Genomic DNA, 19,183 nt, shown 5'->3' with positions numbered 1-19,183 from the left:
TTCTATAACTTTAGCATAATCACTTTATAACTAACCATGCTTTATAACTAACCATCACATGTAAGATAAAGTGAAACAATGGGACTAGAATGCATATAAACATGTATTACTATCAGTCCTAAGCAATCAGACTTCCATGTCCAGGAAACTTGCCCTGTCTGGAAGGTCTGTGCTTCAAACTGAGGAGTGTGAACTTGAAAGGAGAAAAGTGCTGAGAGCTGCACTTGGCTGTTGGTTCTGCCTGGCTCTGTCCGAACAGCTTGTGCTGCAGCCTGCCCCTTGTCTGGGCTGAGGAGTACATACTGAGTGAAAAGGCTGAGAGCAGGGCTTTGGGGAGGAGCAGAGGGGTCAAGGAGGGAAGAGTGAACTTAGAGATTGTGGTTGCTGCAGCCTTTCTGAGGCTGGATGATGAGTACTGCTTGGAAGCAGATTGTCCCAGTGAAAGGGAGACGGTGAATTGCAGCAATCATAACCAGTTGCTTGCTGATAATACATTGGGTACTTAACTTTGGTTAAGAACTGTTGACCTCTTAGTAGTGCTGCCACTTTTTAGGCACCTCTTTGTATTAAGCTACTTCATTGACTTGACAGGAGAGAAGAATCACCAGCATTTGTAATGCTGCTTCCCCTTTACTCACAGTCCCAAGCAAAGGCTACTTGCTTGTGCATCCTCATCTTCAAACCCTCCTCCTAAAGCTGGCCATCTCCCCATGGGCTCTGCAGTGCTACAGCAGCTCCTGTGAGTTCCCCCTCCATGGCTCCCAGGTTACAGCAGCATCTGTGGTTGCTGGTTGCTGACTGCTTCTGAGGAGCTGGGAGTATCCTGCTGGAGGGAAGATCTCTTTCCTGGCATCCCACCACATCCACCTCACTGAGGTTTTCTTTTTTCCACTGTGACTGGTGAAGTTTGGGAAGTTTTTTGGGAAAATGATAGCTTTGGAGTCTCAGATGACAGCAGATGTGCGCACCAGCTCTCTCACTCTTTCCCCTTCATTTCTTTTACTCTGTTGGTTTTTTTTTGGTTTGGTTTGGTTTTCCTCAGCTCTCCTAAATTTGTCCTTTGGGAATTGTTAGAAGATTCACTGTAAGCAGTAAACAGGCATCTTTGAGAGCTCTTACCCTGAAGTTAAAGCACGGTATAACAAGAGACAAGGATGCTTTGTATGGCAGTCTGGGAAGGGATGTTTTACTGACAAAGGTCCAAGATTTATGGAATCCTTTGTTTAAGTCTGCACTTTGCAGCGGATTCTTTGTATGATGTAGAGCCAGTGGTGTCAGCTCAGCCCCTTGGCAGCCTGTGCTGTTCCTGCAGTCAACTTTGGTCTGCTTCAGGTTTCCTGCCCTACTGCACAAGAAATGCCTGCGTCTGCACAGCAAGAGTGAAGTGCTTGGGGAAGGAGGAGGCCTCAAGTAAGTGTGTGCTCAGCCTGGTGCATCTTCCTGATAAGGCTGGAGAGAAGAGGGAGAAGAACCTTTGAAACGATCCTTAGTGCCTGATGTGGGGGAACTGGGGACCAAACTGCCATTAAGCATGCTGCCTCCCTTCAGCCCATAATCCATTTTGTAAGCAAGTTTACAAAGGACAGAGAAAAGGAAAACAGAGGAGTGACACCACTGTCTGGGAGAAGATGTTCCAAACCCATTGATGAGATAGTGCCATATTCTGCAGTAGCAGAAGGTCTCCTAGCAGCATAGGGGTAGAAATGTTCATGCTTGCATTAACTGGATGTGCATGAGAGTTGGACTCCACCACAGATACGTCCAAACACCACTGTAGCTGCAAAGTGTTTCTTTTTTGCTGCTTATTTACTGAGGGCTTCTCACCTCCAGCCTTGGTGCAAGCTCCCAGCAGGTTAACTACATTCAGGTGATGGCCTATGTGGATGAGGATCTTCAGTTCAGACATCAAAGCCTTGCATTCGTTAGTAGTTGCACATTCTGCTTAAGATAAACAGGAAAAAAATCATCTTTACACAACAGGATATTTTGAACAGGACACAGCCAGATCCTGTTTACACTTGGAAACAAAACCTACCCTGGTTCCTTGCAGTATCTTTGCTTTTCAGACTCTCAAACAGATCATAATTCATCCCTTTCATTGTCTGTTGACCTTTATGAAGTGGAGTTACACTTTATCTTTTGGGTGACTCTTCCTTTCTGTGGCATGGGTTACAGAGAGTGACTGTCCTGTAGGAGAACCCTCCCCCCAAATGAGATACCAGAGAGCCTTTGCAAGGACTGAATTCTGCAAGCTCAGCAAAGGAATCACCAACCTTTCCAAGCAACAACAGCACACAGAACGGGTTCCTCCATCTCTAAGGGTGATGTGCAGTCTACTATTACTTCTCTACAATACCTCAGAATATGTTTTTCCACAGTAGTGAGCAACTCTCCGCTGCAGGGGATGAAGGAATCCAACACATCTGTAAGTTGGGTCCCAAAATGTACTGCAGAATGTACAGCATTGCTGAGCCTCACCATGGGAGATCTCATCCACCCAAGAAGTACATTTCCCAGCAAAGCAGAAGGGCCCATATTTGTGTGTGCACCCTGAACGTGACCTTGGTCAGACAGTGATACTGTAGTTTCATTCTCTTTGGCTGCCAAAGCTAAGGAAGACACCCTCAGACCAGGACGTTGTTCAGATGCTGCCTTGTTTCCTCTGCCTTATTCCAAAGCTTTCTGATGTATTTTAACAAAAGAGCTGTGTCCTGTTTCCTCTGGTTTTGCCTTTGCATCATGTGTGACAAATATAACCTCTTTCTGGGTTTGTAGACTTCTCCATAAACACATCTTTCACCAAACTGTGTCAGAAAGAAGGAGCTACTCCAAGCCCACAGTGTTTGCAGCTGGGTGTGTACATGGGTGGTTTTACTCCTGATTTACCCTGGCATGAGCTGGAACATGCCTGGCAAAATCCAGACAGGACGGCCTCTGGAAGTGTTTCAGATAATCTTGCGCATTAACTTTTAGCCTTCACCCCAGAACTATACCAGCCTGCTTCATGGAAGTGACAGATAGTGCTGGAATTACAGAAGTGCAGACGTCTCCAGAGCTTCTTTTTTCTTTCCTGAATGCATTGACTCACACTAGAGAATCTTCATCCAGGAATATGATGAATTATGGGCATGTTAGTTGGGAGGCATGGATTAGAGCAGGAGGCTGCTGCCTCAGCTCAAGGAGGAAGGTGTAAAATGAAGAGGGAACTGTCAAATAGTTTGTTGGATATGGGCAGGATGGTAGAGCTGACACAAGGATCAGTTGGGAAGCACAGTGTGGAAGTGAATGAAACCCCTGAGCTATCCATGGCAGCAAGTTTTGAATGGAGAAGGGAGTGTCTGGATCAGGAGCTTCTAGGATATTTCAGGGATCTGGAGATGGGCATGGAACAGAAGAAACCACAGGAGGAGAGAAGATAATCTGAAGATCCAGTGACTAATGCAGAGGAGAAGGACCACATTTGGAGGAGGTCCAGGCAGGTGGTGAATGGATGGGTTTGAGCTTTGAGAGAGATGGGAGGTAGCAGAGCACCAGTAGGCAGCCAGCAACAGAAGCCAGATTCCATGAGAGAGGTTCCTGACTCATGGCATTGCAGGGTTAATACTGTCATGCAGCAGCAATGCAGAGCAATGTGCCTGTGAAAAGCTCCATGTGAGCATGCATTGTACCTCTGAAAACATCCAAGTGAACAGTTAAAAACCTCCAACCCGTGAGGCAGTGTAGGGCTGATGCATTTATTCATTAGCTGTCTGCAGAGGCTTTGTATGTAGATATTACAGGAAAGAGAAGTCTCCAGGTTCCCTCCTTCCCCACCATGGAATGGTAAAAGCTTTCCTTAATTTCAATAATTGCAAGCAAGTGTCTCTAATTCACTCCCTTGGCATTGCTTTTTCCAACCCCTTGAACTATTCTACATCTGGAAGGGCTGTGATCGAAGGCTTGGATCCAATTGCAGACTATCTAATGTAATTACATTCTGTAATCTGTTTCCCTCCTCACCCCACAGACCTGGAAGCTGCTGTTTTCCTCCTCTAGGAATACAAGACTTAATGAGCAGCACAGCATGGAGCCCGCTCGTTGTTTCCTACACCCTAACATCCACTGTATAATGACTAATCGCTCCCCCATGACAAACCCACTCCCTCCTGGACACAATGAACTTGGGACTGGTTTGGAGCTGAGAACTGGAAACCTCATTGCCCACAGGTTCCCTGGGGAATCTCGGGTGAATCTCAGAGGGATATATGTACCTTTAAGCATTTTTACGGCAACTGTTTTGCAGGTTGAAGATTTATCAATGCCAAAAGCAGACGCTTCCACCACCTTCCCAAAAGCACCATGACCCAGTGTTTTACCTAGAGAAGCAAGAGTCAAGAGTGAGCTAAGGGGGACTTGACAGTCTGCATCAGGTAAGAGGGAATCATGCATTCTCAGCTCTGCAAGACACACAAGGCTCCAGTGCCCAGGCACAACGTAGACATAGACCGATAGTCAACAGAAGCCTGTATCACATATTTGCAGCATATGGATATAACCAGTGTGATTTATATCCATATGGCTTTAATGCAATACAGGATGTGATAGAACAGGGTAGAATAAATCAATCTGCATTCAGCTGAAGGCAAGGCTGAATACATACATGTGGCTTAAGGGTAAAAACATTACGTGTAGTCATCCTGAAGGCCAGGAAAGTCAGAGTTTGGGTTAAACATAGAATTGTGGAACCCTCATCTCTCATAAATCACAGTCTGGAGAGGTAGCCAGCTAAGCCATTCAGGCAGTCAGAACCCTTTAGCCCTTCACTTATTGACATTTATTTGACATAAAAGCTATGCCAAATGGAATTGAAGATGATAATCTTTCTATATTTTCCCTTTCATTTAGAGCTTCATGCCTGCGTTACCCAGTGTGCTCTGAGGGCTCTGCCCCAAAATGCAGCAGAGCACACGGGGCATCATGGTCTGTTTTTTGGTTCTAGTTTGACCCTATGTCCCACCATTATCTCAGTTTTTGTTATTTTTGTCTGACTTCCTCCTCGTTCCATGTTTTCCAGCTAAAGCACCAAGAGCACACACAAGTACAGATAGATTCCCTACACTCATCATTGCACACAGATGTTGCTGTTTCTCTATACAAACACAACCTGCTTTTTACATCTGCTTGCTCCATCATCCTGTGAGCTGAGCTGTTGAATGAAACTTGGTTCATTTCTTCCTGATAGGTCTTTTACAACTCAAAGCCAAGTGCAAATGATGGGTAAGGAATTGATTGTTTGGTGAATTGATAGATTCCTTCAAAACAAAATTCACTGGAAGGCTGTCACCTTTCAGGTTGACTGCTCTTTCTCTTTTCCTCTATGGATGTGAAGCCATACTTTTGGCAGGAACAGTACCTGGAGGTACCTTCCTTCCCTGCCAAGGGTTTGGCTTCACTTCTCCAAGGAAGAAAAGGAGGTGATAGCTATTTTGAAAGTGACAGCATCTTTGCTTTCTTACTAAATCCCTTGTTTCCTCCCCCATTAAGGATGATCATGAGCCCTGTGACTCACTGCCAATCCCCCCCAGGACAGTAGTACATGGGCACTAACTGATAGGCTACTTCCTGGGTTATCCAACAGATCCGTTGAAATAGGGGAGCCTTAGAAACCATCACTCTTCACAGTAATAATCCCCCAGGCACTCACCCAGCCGCAGTCTGTCTCTTGGGAACTCCCATTTACTGCTGTCATAGGGAAGACGCTCACACTGTTCGTCAAGAGGCATTTCCTCTGGATCCATTATAATTGACAGGTATCCTGTTTTAATATCTGTGGCATCAGGCTAAAAACAGGGAGGGGAGAAATTACAGTATTTACCCTGCAGTTCTAATGGGAGAGAGTTGCTGGCTGGGAGCATCGTGAATTCCAGGCTTAGCTCTGAAATGTATGCAGACCATGAATGCATCACTTCAGCTTCCTGCCTCTCTTATTTTTATGCCTGAGAAAGAAATGTTTATGTATGTCTGCCACTCGTGAGTGTTGGGAAGAGTCACTGATTGATGGTGGTAAACACCCTGAGGACACAAAATCTGTCACTGTCTTCTACCTGTATCTGTTAAAGGAAATCAGTGTTTTCCTTTGGGAACTGCACTTCCAGGTGCACTAGGGAGCGTTCGGGCATTTTCACTGTGTTGGTGAGAATCAGTCTTGATTCTCCATTGTTATCCACTTCATGGCTATTGCTTCTTACCATTTAAAATGGATCAAAAGCTGGTGAAAGCTTCTAGTGAGAAGTTGTGACTTGGTGGGTCCTGTGAGCAGCCTTGTACAGGGCAAAGTGTAATAGGAAATACACTGTTGTCACAACTGTTAAACTGAGGTCAAGGGGGAAAACCTGAATGTAATCACTGTATTTGCAATAGAAGGGAAAGTTTTTCTCAAGTACTGGAGATCAGCACTGGGACTGTGTTTTGGTGAGTTACAGAGCAGAGGCTGTAGTTGCTTTTATGTTTGCTGTTTTGTTTTAGGAAAACCTGACCTAAATTCCTTGGAACTTTTGTTTTTTGAGTCATAAAAGGGGGGTGAAAGAATAGCGACTTGGAGACAAAATAAGCGTGGTTTGAGCTCATTTCTAGAGCAAACATCCTAGGATCTTTCTTCCAACAGGACCCCCTTTAATACCCATGTTTCCTAGACAAGTGCTGAAATCAAACCCTCATTTTAGGGGATTTCAGATTTGGTTTTAGTTTCCTAATCTTGCAAGCCAGTTTGGCTCATAAGGTGAGAGGAGCCTGGTTTAATGGTACCATGGAAGTGGTAAGAATCTCACAAGTGTGAGTGATCTCTTGAGAACTCAAAGGACTATCAGCAGGAATCTTGGACTGAAACTTTACAGGAACATTTTGCACACTTTTTCCACCATCTGTCCCAGGCACTCATCCCCAAACCCCGATGCTTCATCTGAAGCCCAGTCCCAGCCCCTTTCTGCAGTATGGAACCTCTCTTACTTTTCTCAGCTTCCGAATGAAGAGAGTCAGAAGAAGCCAGAAGAGAGTAGCAGCCAGACCAGTGCAGACCAAAATGATAACTTCAATGTTGGATTTCTCCTCAGAACCTGTAGGTTAAATGTACAACCAAATCTAAATGCAGCCAAAGTCCATGACTGGAGCATAGTTCTCCTCATTCCCACACAATCCATGTGTTTCACCTTAACTTAGACCTCACCTTGTATCTTAATGAAGGCTGACGTGCTGTCCTGGCCCATGTCATTGGATGCTTTGCATTCATAGAGCCCTTCATCATCCTTTTTCACTCGCTCAATGACCAGGGTATTATTTTCCATGGAAATTCCTGTGGGAAGGGATTGCAGTCACTATTACCACAGTAACTTAAGTGCCTACGAATGCTTTTAGGAGACAGGGAACTGAAAGTCAGCTCCCATCCAAGCAGGCCTGGTATGTGCTGTTGTCAGGAGATATTTGAATGCTGTGCTCCTCACTGTCGTCAGGCAGCTGCCTTTCCCTGACACTTTTTTCTCCTCAATACCTGTGTAAATCCCTCAGGGATTATTTAACCAACAGCAAATGTGGCTGTAAGTTTGTTATGAGCAAAGAGCCTGAGAAAGCTTCTAGGGAACTGATGGGAAGATAGGGTTTCTGGTAGCAACAAATGCAATGGGAAAAAAGGGAACTTGGTGAAATTATTGGAGAAAGCCAGTGTCTTGGAGGGCTGTGGGAAGTTATGGGAATACTAACATGTGGAACACAGAAATCAGGTTATGCACATCCCGGGAAAAATCACTGTGTGAAGTCCTGTATTCACAGGGAGCAGGGGCTAGAGGTGGAGTTTGACTGGATTTAATTTTCCTCATTCATTCTGCACATTTAATTTTTCCTCATTTATGGTACAAAACCGAGAGATTGTCTTGAAACAGAGATATTTGGGGCAGAAATAGGGAAGCAGGTCAGGCTTTGAATCCAAGAGAGAAGGACATTTTGAGTTTCTGGGTGTTCTGCCCATGAATCCTGATGTTAACAAGAGTACTGCACGGCACTCGCCATGCTCTGTGCTGAAATACTTACCCTGAGGTGTTTTTTCCCAATATTTTATTTATGTTTCCATTGGTTGGATGAGTTACATGCTTGTCCCTCCAGAATTATTTATAGAATTTCAGTAGCTATAAAGAGTTTCTCTCAGAACAGCCTGATGTGAATTATGGATGATCCGAGACTTCCTACCTAGTCCAAGATGCAAAATTAAAGTCACAGGAGCAGCTGCTGACATGGGATTCTCCATGATTTATAGGAGATCTCAGGACAGAGAGCTGAGGCGCAGGTAAGGGAGTCCATTCTCCCTGTCCTGCTCTCTACCAGCTGAGCTGGGAGCCCCTTCCCATCACTGTGCCATAGGAGACAAGGACAGGGTGTGTAGCATGCCATGGGATGCGCTGGGCAGCAGGTGCTGCCCACAACATGCACCCATATATTCTAATCTGGCAGTCGAGGCCTGTGTTATAGGACCCACATGGCAAGCAGGTACACTCTGCATCTTGGTTTTGTACACAAGTGGTTGTCACAGAGGAGGCTGAAGAGCAGCACACTGTACTCCTTGATGTACTAATGCCATGCTAATGCATGCACACTACCTAGCTGACTGCAGACACGAATGCTGCAGAAGGCAACCTGCATAAGCACACAGTGGGTTGCAACCACTGGCAGCTTTGACCTCAAAGTCCAAGTTGGAGACTGCTGCAGTGGTCTGATAGGTTTGGATTTGTGTGTGTGTTTCCTGAGGCTGGGTACATGATCCTGACACAGCCATTCTCAGAGTAGCCACAGCATTGTAGGTCCTACGTGTACAAGTCATTATCCTATGTTATGTACAATAGCAGTGTGCCTGGGGAGCAAGCCCTCACCTGATGCTGCTGAAATGGGGTAGCCATTCTTCCTCCACGTGATCTGAGGTTCTGGTGTCCCACCGACTTTGCACTCCAGAATGATCTTGCCGCTGATGTTAACCTCCAGGTCTGTGAGGTTCTGTATCACGTACGGTGCTGCCTTTGCTACAGTGACAAGGGAAAACAGGTCACAGTGAGGTTTGAGAAGACACCTCCCTCAGCTCTGCCATCTCCTCTCCTTTAGCCTCGCACATGGCCTCTCTGGGCTGGAAGTGGCAAAGATTTGGTTGATGAGTGGTGGCAAAAAGCCCCCAGAAGATTATGGGAGGAGTGGGTGAGTGTACTTGGTCTGTTTCCAAACTGACTAAGCTTAGATTCAGATTCAGCTCAAACTTCCTTGAGTTTCTCATCCTCTGAGGAGAACAGAGGACAGTGAGTGGGTAGAGCAAATGCAGAGTGAATACAAAAAAAAAGAGGAGGAGGCAAAGAGGAAACAGTTCTAAGGATTCTGTGTCCTCCATCATGAGTGCAGTTACCTGCTTACTACAAAGCACATTAACCTCCACATTCTCTTCATTTACAAAAGGTACAGGAAAGCAGTGAATAAAATCACAAGCACAGCATAAAACCACATAAAACCTGCAATAAGGACAGTAGCTGGTGGTGTTAGTACATTTAAAAGACCTTCTTTGCATGGGGTAAGGAGGGCTGGGGTGGAGGGGCATTTCCACACATTTTCCAGCAGAATTGCGCCTCTGATGTGCCAGACAAATAACAGACCCCAGTAATCCTCAGAGGAATGTGATGAAGGTTCCAGTTCTCCCATGGATGTATTCCCAGCTGAGCTGTGTTTTTCCCATAGCCATCATGTGGAGGTGTCTGTGTAGGTGGAAATTTGACTAAATGAGTAAAAATATCTGCCAGGGGAGAGAAAAGTGAATTGCCTGAATGCAGAGAGCAGAGGGAGCGCAGTGCCTCCTGTCAGAGCATGGACCAAGCCAAGCCCCAGCCCTCTGTAACACCAGGGGAGATTCTTCCCTTCCTCCATACCTCAGGAAGAGGCAGGTACTCATCCCATTTCCTAACCGCTTGGGTATCAGAGCTGTGCTGTAGGTGAGCATCTCCCCCTGTGCCAGGGTGGTGTGGGATACACAGGGCAGGAGACCGGATGGGAAATGTGCTCCTGTGCTTCAACAGGGACAAAGTCAGCTCAGCACAGCCTGGTTTACACCCAAGTGACAAGTGCTTGTGGCAGCAGAGCTGTCCTTTCAGTGCTTCGTTAGCCATTGATGTAAGTGGAGAAGCAAATTTGAAGATCACTGTCTGAAAATGCAGCTTCTGATGGACTCTGTCTCCTGCTCCCTGGCTTGCTGCTGCTCGTTGCAGTTCCACTGCTGTTCTGTGCTTTGGGATTTTCTTCACTGATGGAAGATACCCAATAAATTCACCCATTCCAGCAGCACTTGTTCTTGTGAGGAGGCTTAGGAGGCTTAGAGCCACTCACTCACTCTCTTCACTACGAAGCAGAAGAAACTTCACTGATTCTCAGTGAGTTCTACTGTGTCCTGCCCTTTATAGTTACATAGCTAAAGAAATAGGCTTCAGGACCTGTCGTGTTACTGGTTTCATGAAAATAAAAGAGTTGGGGGCGTGGATATAAGTAAGAAAATATTGTATGACAGTGAAGTGCTTCCCACTTACCCAGACTAAATGGTACCTGTCACTTATTATATACTTGGCCAGTGACATTTGTGATTAAATCTGCTGGGTTCAAATCTATTTTGGTGTCTGGCAGCTGCAAGTGGGTGGACTCTTCCACCAAAGTCATACAGATCTGGGGTGACAGTCCCAAGTGATAGAGCTGTGCTGTTAGTAATGTGGTGGGGGATGCTTTCCTCTTGAATCAACACTGTATCTGCACCCAGCAGGGTGTTAGGAAGATAAAATGCAGCTGAATTCACCTCTGTGTGTAAGGGAAATATTTTGTACAAACCCAGCAGTGGCTGGATGAGTAATACGTGTGAATCCACATGCAGTGATGTTTGAAAGGCATCCAAGGGAGCAGCAGATGCAGCAGAACCCCACCACATCCCATTGCCACCTTCCCCTGGCAGGACGTACCTCTGACGAGGAGCTGAGTGTGCTGTTCCAGCGTGTCGGTGCTGTTGTGCTGGTTCTGGGCTCTGCATCTGTAGAGGCCACTCTGTTCCTTGGTGACGTTAGTGATGACCAGTGTCAAAGAGATGGAATAGTTGTTGGTGTTCCAGATGAGTGAGTCAGGGGGAGCTGCTTCCGAGGAGGGGGAATACCAGCCCAGGTGGCTGTAAATGTACTTGGAGGCCCGGCAGGTAAGCTGGACGTTGTTCCCCACGATGGTTGTCACTTGTGGGGCTGTTTGTAACCCGAATGGCACATCTGGAAGGGAAAAACACATCTTTACAGTCTTGTCACAACTGAGGACATCCCTGGTTGCAACCTGATGGTCAAATGTCAAAGACCAGCAGTCATGGGATGAGCCAGTTTTAATGGGACTTGTGTGGCTCGGGTACCTCTCACATCCCAGGGCTGACCTGTGGTAGGCCAGCCCTCAGTAGTGTAATCATTACATTTGCAAGTATTGAACTGAAAGATTATAAATAGAAGCAGTTAATGGTCTAAGAGAGTTTAATCAAGAGAGATTTCTATCCAGGTAGACAAATGTGTTTGTGAGCTCTTCCCTTTCTATCTGCAATCACTGCTTGAAGTTATAATTGCATAAGAATAAAGAAACCTGTTCCCATTTCTCAGAAGTTGCACTCTCTTTTCCTCACCACTGAACAATCTTCCCAATTCTCTCTTACTTCAGCTATGCCAAGATTTATTTTCATTGCATGTGCCTTGGTGGATACTTACCTGATCACTGAATGGATTAACGGATCCAGTGACGTATCAGACCTTGAGGGCTTTATATTTAGCAGAGAAATACTTTGAGGCATGAGTCCCATCTACCCAGAGCCTGGCCTACAGACACAGTCCTATCACTGCATTAGCCACCAGAGACACACAATTAAGTTGTGACTGAAAGATATTCTTTTCCCCTTTTACTCTGCTAGTTTCCATCATCTGTCAGCCCAGTAAGCTTGAATGAAAGTGCATTGAGAACCACAGTGACCTGGAGTTATTCTTCTGGCCAGGATTTTCAAGCAGCTGAGAGTCCTGAGGAACCCCTAATGAATTTTACCAGGCATAGTGCAGGGTGGGAGACTTGCTCTGGACCTTCTGAACATGAACAGTGTTTGCAATAGATCTGATAGATCACTGCTTCAATACCGAGCTGTTAGTAAGATGCTTTCTTAAGGTGGGATGAAACGGATGGTACTTTGAGAAGGACAGAAGTTCAAGGGGAGCATGAATGCATTGCACTTGCAATTGGACAAATTCCACGTGGGAGCTGGAATCTGGCCAGGGGCTCACACTGCAAACTCTTGCAAGAAGTTCTGCTGAAGCTACAGCTGAGCATAAATAGCAAAGCTGTTGAAATAACTGATCTGTCTTATAATAAACCATAGATTATATAAAATAGAGAGCCCTGAAGGAGCTTTCAGATATGATTAAAAGTCTCTCTTCTTCACAAGTCATCTGGAATAGGACCAATGAGTTTTGCTTCATGGTTTTTAAAGACTGGCATCAGAAATGCTTTATGAAAGATCCAAAAAGAGAAGAGACCCCTCAGGCCACAGCTGTGGAAACTGTTATTTTTCTTTTCATGGAATTTCAGTTTACTTTATGCAGTGTTTTGTTAGGCTCAGTTGTTCTCTTGCTTAGTGCTAGCTGTACGTTCAAACTGACTTGTGTGGTACATCCATTCCTCACAACAGATGTCCTGTGGTTCCAACATGTCAAGATGATGCTTATCATAAAGGGGCGGAAGTCTGAGGCCAGCAGAGCTTCTTTAAACAGGAAGAATTAAAGAGAAAACATGGGATGTGGCATGTGCAGTATCTCAGCATCTCCCCTCAACCTATGAGACCAAAATAGGGCAGAAGCACCCTCATAATGTGCCTTTCTCTTAGCTTCTCCTCTAAGCATTTGCTGCTTGCTCCAGCAGGGGTGATGGATCTTTAGTTAGCTCAGTCCTTCAGTAAGCTGAGTGGTGTGGGAGATCTCCTGAGATCCCCTCCACTCTGCATGCTCTGATCCTACATGCTGGGTCTCAGTGGAAGTACAAAGGGATTCCTGGTAAAGCAGTGGGTAGGAGTCTGGGCACATCACCCTGGGTAAAGCCCAGTGAACCCCTGCAGGTCTCAGGGCAAGCCAAGCTTTGGCTGTAAGCAGCAGGGCTGGCAGCCCTGTTTGCCCCTACTTCTGCCTCTCAGGAAGCTTTTTCTGCAGGTGGATTTCTACTTCCAACTCCTGCAGCCTCATTTGTTCTGCAGGGGAAATGCTGTGTCTCTGGGGACAGGCACTGGCTTGTGTGTGGCGTCAGTGCAGAGGGGTTTTGACCAACTTCACATTCCGGGAGCACAGGGCTGCCTGTTTTTCCTTTCATTCCTTCTGCTGACATTTTTTATTTAGCATTCTGAATATTTTTAGCTGGAACCTGTGCTATTCTCTTCACTCTTGTAGCCTTTCAAGAAGCTCTTCCAGCTCCAATAGAATATTCATTGATTTTCATTACACTGGAAGGAGAAGAGTGAGAAAAAAGAAGTCTCTCCTGCTCTCCTCTCTCTTTTCTCCTCCAACCCTAATTATCTGGGGAGTAGCTGCAGCTTTCAGAGCACATTAGAAGTCAGTTCATCTCTTCGACTACTTTGCTTACACAATCTTGAACCTGAGCAGTGATTAACTTCCTCTCTCTGAACAGATACAGTGTTTTATAAGCCTCCTAATAAGTTGGCTAAAAGAATGCACCATGGGGCCTTTTCGCTTTTATCAGCAGTCACCAAACATTTGTCTTTCATATTGTATTACAGTGTAGTAGCCGCGAATCTCACTCTCGGCCGTGCGGGATTCCAGGGCAGAATAGGGAAATAAGCCACTGGGGGAAGGTAAGAAGTCAGCATAAATCAAAAGAAAGTCTGGCTCCATTTGTCTTTACAAGGAATTAATTGTTTTTAATTTCCTGTGCTTTGCACAATAATTGCTGTAACTCAGAACTTCTGCTCCTTCCCAAATCCCATCCCTGGGCCTGGCAGGATGGGGGTTTGCCATCAGGCCTGGGCATGGAGGGAGGGTGAGAAGAAGAAAGGGTGAGCCCCACCACTGGAGACAGCACAGAGCTTTTCATAGAGCCTCTGAACATGTCAGGAGTAAGCAAATTCAGAGTGGCAAGCAGTTGTGCAACAGCCCAGTTCATGCATTGTTCTGATATCTAACAGCTGATTTTTATCTCGTGTTTGAAGTATAACACTTTCTTTTGGGTAGAAATCTTTAACTCCATTTTACAGAGTAGTTTTTGCAATCAGATAAGCCCATGAAAAAGGGCTTTTGTTATAATTTGTTATTCTTATCATAATTCATTTATATCCCAAGAACATTCAGAGGCTTCATCTGGGTGGGATCCCATTTTGTCATACGCAGTACAGTCATACAAAGGCTATAATTTGATTTAGTGTGGACCTACAGTAATATATAGTTGCTCTTACCAAGGTACAGGCTAGAGATTAGAAGGTAAATTGTACTTGTTCATGGCAGAGGATGCCTCCAGGAGACATCAGGTTAGCTTTACACTGCCCTGGGAAGGTTGCAGTCTGACAGGAGTGTCCTTTGGTGTGTTAGTGGGTGGTGGGAAGTGATGTGAGACAGTTCTGAGCAGCTGATGGCTGTGACAAAATGTCACCTGCCTTAGATGGGGGCACTCCTGTCAAGCCTGTGATACGCAGAAGAGGCCGGAGACAGGTTCTGCTTCCACAAGGAACAGTAATGAGCATTTACACAAAACCAGACCACTGCAATTCTTCCCTGTGAGGGTGCTGAGGCGCTGGCACAGGGTGCCCAGAGAAGCTGTGGCTGCCCCATCCCTGGCAGTGTTCAAGGCCAGGTTGGACACAGGGGCTTGGAGCAAGCTGCTCTAGTGAAAGGGGTCCCTGCCTGTGGCAGGGGGCTGGAACTGGATGAGCTTTGAGGTCCTTTCCAGCCTAAACCACTCTGTGATCCTCTATGATTCTATGAATTAGAGTTAGGCCAGGGCACAGTGGGTAACACTGCTACTGCACTGCCTTGGGAGTTCCTGGTGCCATGAAGGGCTTTAGGAGAGCTTCAGTGGGACACTGACTGTCAGGACATCTGCAAACTGGAGCATAGAAGGTTCCACGTTAACATCAGGAAGAACTTCTTTACTGTGAGAGTGACAGAGCACTGGAACAGGTTGCCCAGGGGGGTTGTGGGGTCTCCTACATTGAGGATATTCAAGGCCCGCCTGGACAAGTTCCTGTGTGATGTACTCTGGGTTACCCTGCTCTTGCAGGGGGGTTGGACCAGATGACCTCTTGAGGTCCCTTCCAACCCTTGGGATTCTGTGATTCTGTGAAAAGGGGCTCAGAAAGGCTTCAGGGCTGGATGATAAGATTTCTCATCACGTTGGACCCCTTATATGGTTTGGTTTGAGCGTGATCTCAAACCCTGCTGACCCTTCACTGAAATGAATTCTGCTGGCAAAGGAATGGTTTAAAAATAGACCCCAGTGCTATTTGTGGTGTCCGTGGGAGTTTGTGTGGGGGCTCTGCACTGCAAGAACAAAATGGCTGTGGACATTATCCCACTGGGATAAATACATGTTTCTGAGATGAGAACACCAGGCTGAAGCAAGGCATGTCCCAGAAAGCAGGTGCAGGCCCAACAGCATCTATGGATGTGTCCCTGTGTCCCTCTGCTGTGTCCTGACCAAATACTCAACCCTGACTTAGTGGAACAGGTTTTGAGAGTTCAGCTCTGTGTTACCTTCAGATTTCTTACCAGGGAGAGGTTAACTGAGCCCAGTTCCTCCAGGACATTTGAAAGCAGCTCAGGATCCACCAGCTTGTTTGCTGGTAGGAGATAATGGAGATCAGGTCTTTCAAATCCACCAACTGCTGCGTTAGTTGTGGAGTCCCACAGCCAGCAGCTGCTTGGCAGAGACCAGAGCTCTCTGAAGTGCTGCAGACATTTGCTAGACATTGTCCCAAAAGCCCACACGTTTGTGTGCTCTCAGGCTCCAACTCAGCCTTTATCTCAGCTTCCAGCTTCACCCTGCATACGTTTAACCAGCTGTGGCCTGCTTAGGGCATTATGCTGTCTGGTGCCTTACAAACATTCCCTCCATGTCCCTCCATGTCCCTCCAACACTGAGAGCAGAGGAAGCTCCTGGTGAGAGTAACCCAGTGGTCGCTTTGCCTCCTCCAAGTGCACGCAGCAGAAGACAAGTGCTTGTTCCCCACCTGGAAGGCAGACCTGGAGCAGCAGCTCTTGCAGCAGCCCGGCCGCTCATTGGAGCAACATGCATTACTCAGCAGAGGGCCATCACATAAAGGAACCCAGCAGCAGGTCACTCTGTTGCTATTTTCCCCTGCATCACGACCTACTTTAGGATCAGAATGGCCACATTTAGAAACACTGCATTTCTTTCTAATCCACAAACACCACTATTTTTAAACACAGCACTTTTATAAGTCTGTCATGCTTGTTCAGCATCTGCCTCTTCCCCAGAATGGCACAGACTGACAAGTCTTTTCTTCACAGGCAAGAATAGCTCTGTCTTGCCAAGCCCCGTTCACCTTCTGGTCTGTTTTGGTGGAAACATTTCCACCATAACCACTGTCAGTTATTTTGTCCAGTGATTCATTTCCTTCATCATCAGAATTTTATGATTAAAGCAATTGGGTCTCAAAACATTGCTAGATTGAGCTTAAAATAACAAATCTGAAGTATTAACTCACTGTGGGGGGAAAAATGCTACGTATCTTCAGCACTAAAATAAAATAGAGTTGTGAATGATATGTGGATGGATCTAACCGTTTGAATGTGCATAAGCGAGGTGCTTATTTAGTTGCTGCAGCATTGGTTTTAATCACCAAGTGTTGCAAAGGCCTGGGAATAGCTTGGGAGCATACTGCTTTGGGTAACCCATCCAAATGCAGCAGCTGGCGTAATTCAGAGCAGCAGCAAACCCACATGAACACTCAACATCTGGAGGTGGTGAAGTGTAAAATTAATAGGTGGTCTTCAGCCTGCCTTGGACATCTTGAGGCCCTCTTGTTTCGGAGGTGTATCTCCTAAATGTGCACCTTGAAGGGTGGTTTTGTAAGAAAATAAGAGTTAGGGCTTTGGAAAATGTCTTTTGGAGGCTTTAACCCTCTTCTGTCTCCTTAAAGCGGCGTTCAAGGCCAGGTTGGACACAGGGGCTTGGAGCAAGCTGCTCTAGTGGAAGGTGTCCCTGCCTGTGGCAGGGGTTGGAGCTGGGTGAGCTTTAAGGTCCCTTCCAACACAAACCAGTCTGGGATTCTTGTGAAAGAAGCTGTAAATGGAGGTAAAATCTTTCCCCCCTATGGCACCATCTTCATTATCATTGGGTGACATTTTCATATTAGCACTTCTGGGCACCAGGAATGGGAACAATGTTTGGTGAGCCCTTCTTTGGGAACCAGCCTGATTTGAAATGCGCTCAATTACTTTAGAGCAATTGGGTCAACCAGCACAGGACACAGGAGAGGCAGAGGAGTGCAGAGCACTGCCAGGAGAGAGCTTTGTTTGTCCTCAGAACTTGTTTCCCAGAGAAGAAACCAAGGAGTGAGAATGAGACATTTACCTTCCAAGACACTTCTGCACTCTTTGTTCTAAAACTTGTTATTTTGATGCAAATTCTAAGAGCCAGCATGCACTCATCCAGAAAGTGAGCACAGAAACGATTCAGTTTGTTCTGCTTAAGCACTTGAATAAGGCTGTCCCTGGACTCTTCTCTCCTTTTAAACTCCCATCTCTCCTAAAAGCGTTACTGTAGGCCTTGATCTCACTACTAAAGAATTTGTGTGTTGAAAGGTTAAGCAGATATTTGTTTGGATTTGTGTTCTTTGGAGAAATAGCATGTCCACCTCCTCCCTTCTTAAAGGGCACTGCAAAGGCTAATTGCTGAGGCAGGGATCCAATGTCACAACAACTCGCAGTGATAATCAGCCCTGGATTAGGTCTCAGTATTGGCCTTGCTCACCTTTGCTGTGTCTGCTGACTGAATCAGAGACCAAGCACTCTCCTGAGTCAGGGAGAGGCTTCAGACTTCTGGAAGCCTACAAAAGACTTTGCTTTTGCTGGAGGTTTCATAAGGACAGTGCTCAGATGTCACGAGTGGTGCTTTAAAACAGAGGCAGCAAGACTCAGGGCCTGCATCTGCAGCTTGAAAAGGGCAAAGGAGGCATCAGGTCTGATGCTGAACAGGTCAAACTCGGCTGTGCACTGACCCAGGACCCAGGATCCAGCCTCACATGTGGTGAAGAGCCTGGGAGTGCTCCAAGAACACACCATGCAGCAGTTTTAATGAGCACTCCCCAGCCACATGAAACCTTCAGGTAAATCAGATCATCAGCATCTGGTTTTTGTGTAGTGCCTCCTGTGTTGCTTACCTGAGACATAGAACTCGATGCTCCTCTCTTCTTCTCCAATCTTGTTTGAAGCCACACAGTAATAGATTCCTGATGCACTGCTGTCTTCCGTAGTCAGTGTGCTCACAATCTGCAAGCACAGAGAAAAGGCTTTGAGTGTATGGAGGCTTTACAGGGACGCTGGAGAGTAGTTGTATGTTTTCTGGTAGAAAAACAGTTGACAAAGTAGTTTCTAGTAACGAGTGATGCTCACAGACAAGTGCTTCTATAAGGGTTTTAGTCTCCCATTTCATATCACCTCAGCCCAGTTAATTATCTTCCTTCCTCATTTCTAAACCTCCCCATTCTTTTCTTCCTGTCCCCCATGTGAGAAACAGTTTCCCTGTGACACACCACTGAAGGTTGTGTGTGACAGCATAAGCAAAAAGCTGGAGGGAAGGACCTGGAAGATTCATCTCCACTGGAAATGCAGCCCCACATCTATCTTATCTTCTTTTCTGCTTCTCAGTTGTGCTTTCCATGGGTAACAGGTCACCACATCTGCATGGGAAGCAGGTCATTCCTAGGAATGTGGTATAAAGGATTTTGCTTTGCTGTAACCCCAGAGAAAGGAGGGAGCGATGTGGTCCCATTGGGCCCTAGCTCACTCTTATAAATTGTGCTTAGAAGCCCCTTGTTCCCATAATCCTTCCCCAGAACTTGCTTGGTAAGTAAGGAAGCTCTGGAGATGCTGCCTGTGCTATGACACTTGGCAGATGCAGA

The 19,183-nt window shown here is 46.1% G+C and overlaps 1 protein-coding gene and 1 long non-coding RNA gene across 5 annotated transcripts in view; one reads left to right on the top strand and one right to left on the bottom strand.

Moving 5' to 3' along the window:
• Positions 1 to 19,183, bottom strand: part of LOC133209249 (vascular endothelial growth factor receptor kdr-like) — a 124,860-nt gene that overhangs the window by 24,512 nt on the left and 81,165 nt on the right. Inside the window, exons 12-19 of one of the 2 annotated variants that reach the window (XM_061347745.1) lie at positions 18,443 to 18,551; positions 10,995 to 11,288; positions 8,892 to 9,038; positions 7,202 to 7,327; positions 6,985 to 7,091; positions 5,684 to 5,819; positions 4,251 to 4,355; positions 1,825 to 1,941 (exon numbers count right to left, since the gene is read on the bottom strand). In XM_061347745.1, coding sequence (XP_061203729.1) covers positions 1,825 to 1,941; positions 4,251 to 4,355; positions 5,684 to 5,819; positions 6,985 to 7,091; positions 7,202 to 7,327; positions 8,892 to 9,038; positions 10,995 to 11,288; positions 18,443 to 18,551 — 1,141 coding nt within the window. The remainder of the gene's footprint in view (positions 1 to 1,824; positions 1,942 to 4,250; positions 4,356 to 5,683; positions 5,820 to 6,984; positions 7,092 to 7,201; positions 7,328 to 8,891; positions 9,039 to 10,994; positions 11,289 to 18,442; positions 18,552 to 19,183) is intronic. The other variant, XM_061347746.1, reaches the window with a different exon arrangement.
• LOC133209257 (uncharacterized) overlaps positions 1 to 19,183 on the top strand; it is a 200,530-nt gene that overhangs the window by 100,969 nt on the left and 80,378 nt on the right. The gene's annotated exons all lie outside the window — the stretch shown is intronic.

Source organism: Neopsephotus bourkii, unplaced genomic scaffold, assembly GCF_033783945.1.
Source record: "Neopsephotus bourkii isolate Nb327-2 ecotype Australia unplaced genomic scaffold, CSIRO-AGI_Nbou_v1 NB_324, whole genome shotgun sequence".
NCBI classification, from domain to species: domain Eukaryota; kingdom Metazoa; phylum Chordata; class Aves; order Psittaciformes; family Psittacidae; genus Neopsephotus; species Neopsephotus bourkii.
This window is presented reverse-complemented; position numbering and strand designations above follow the sequence as displayed.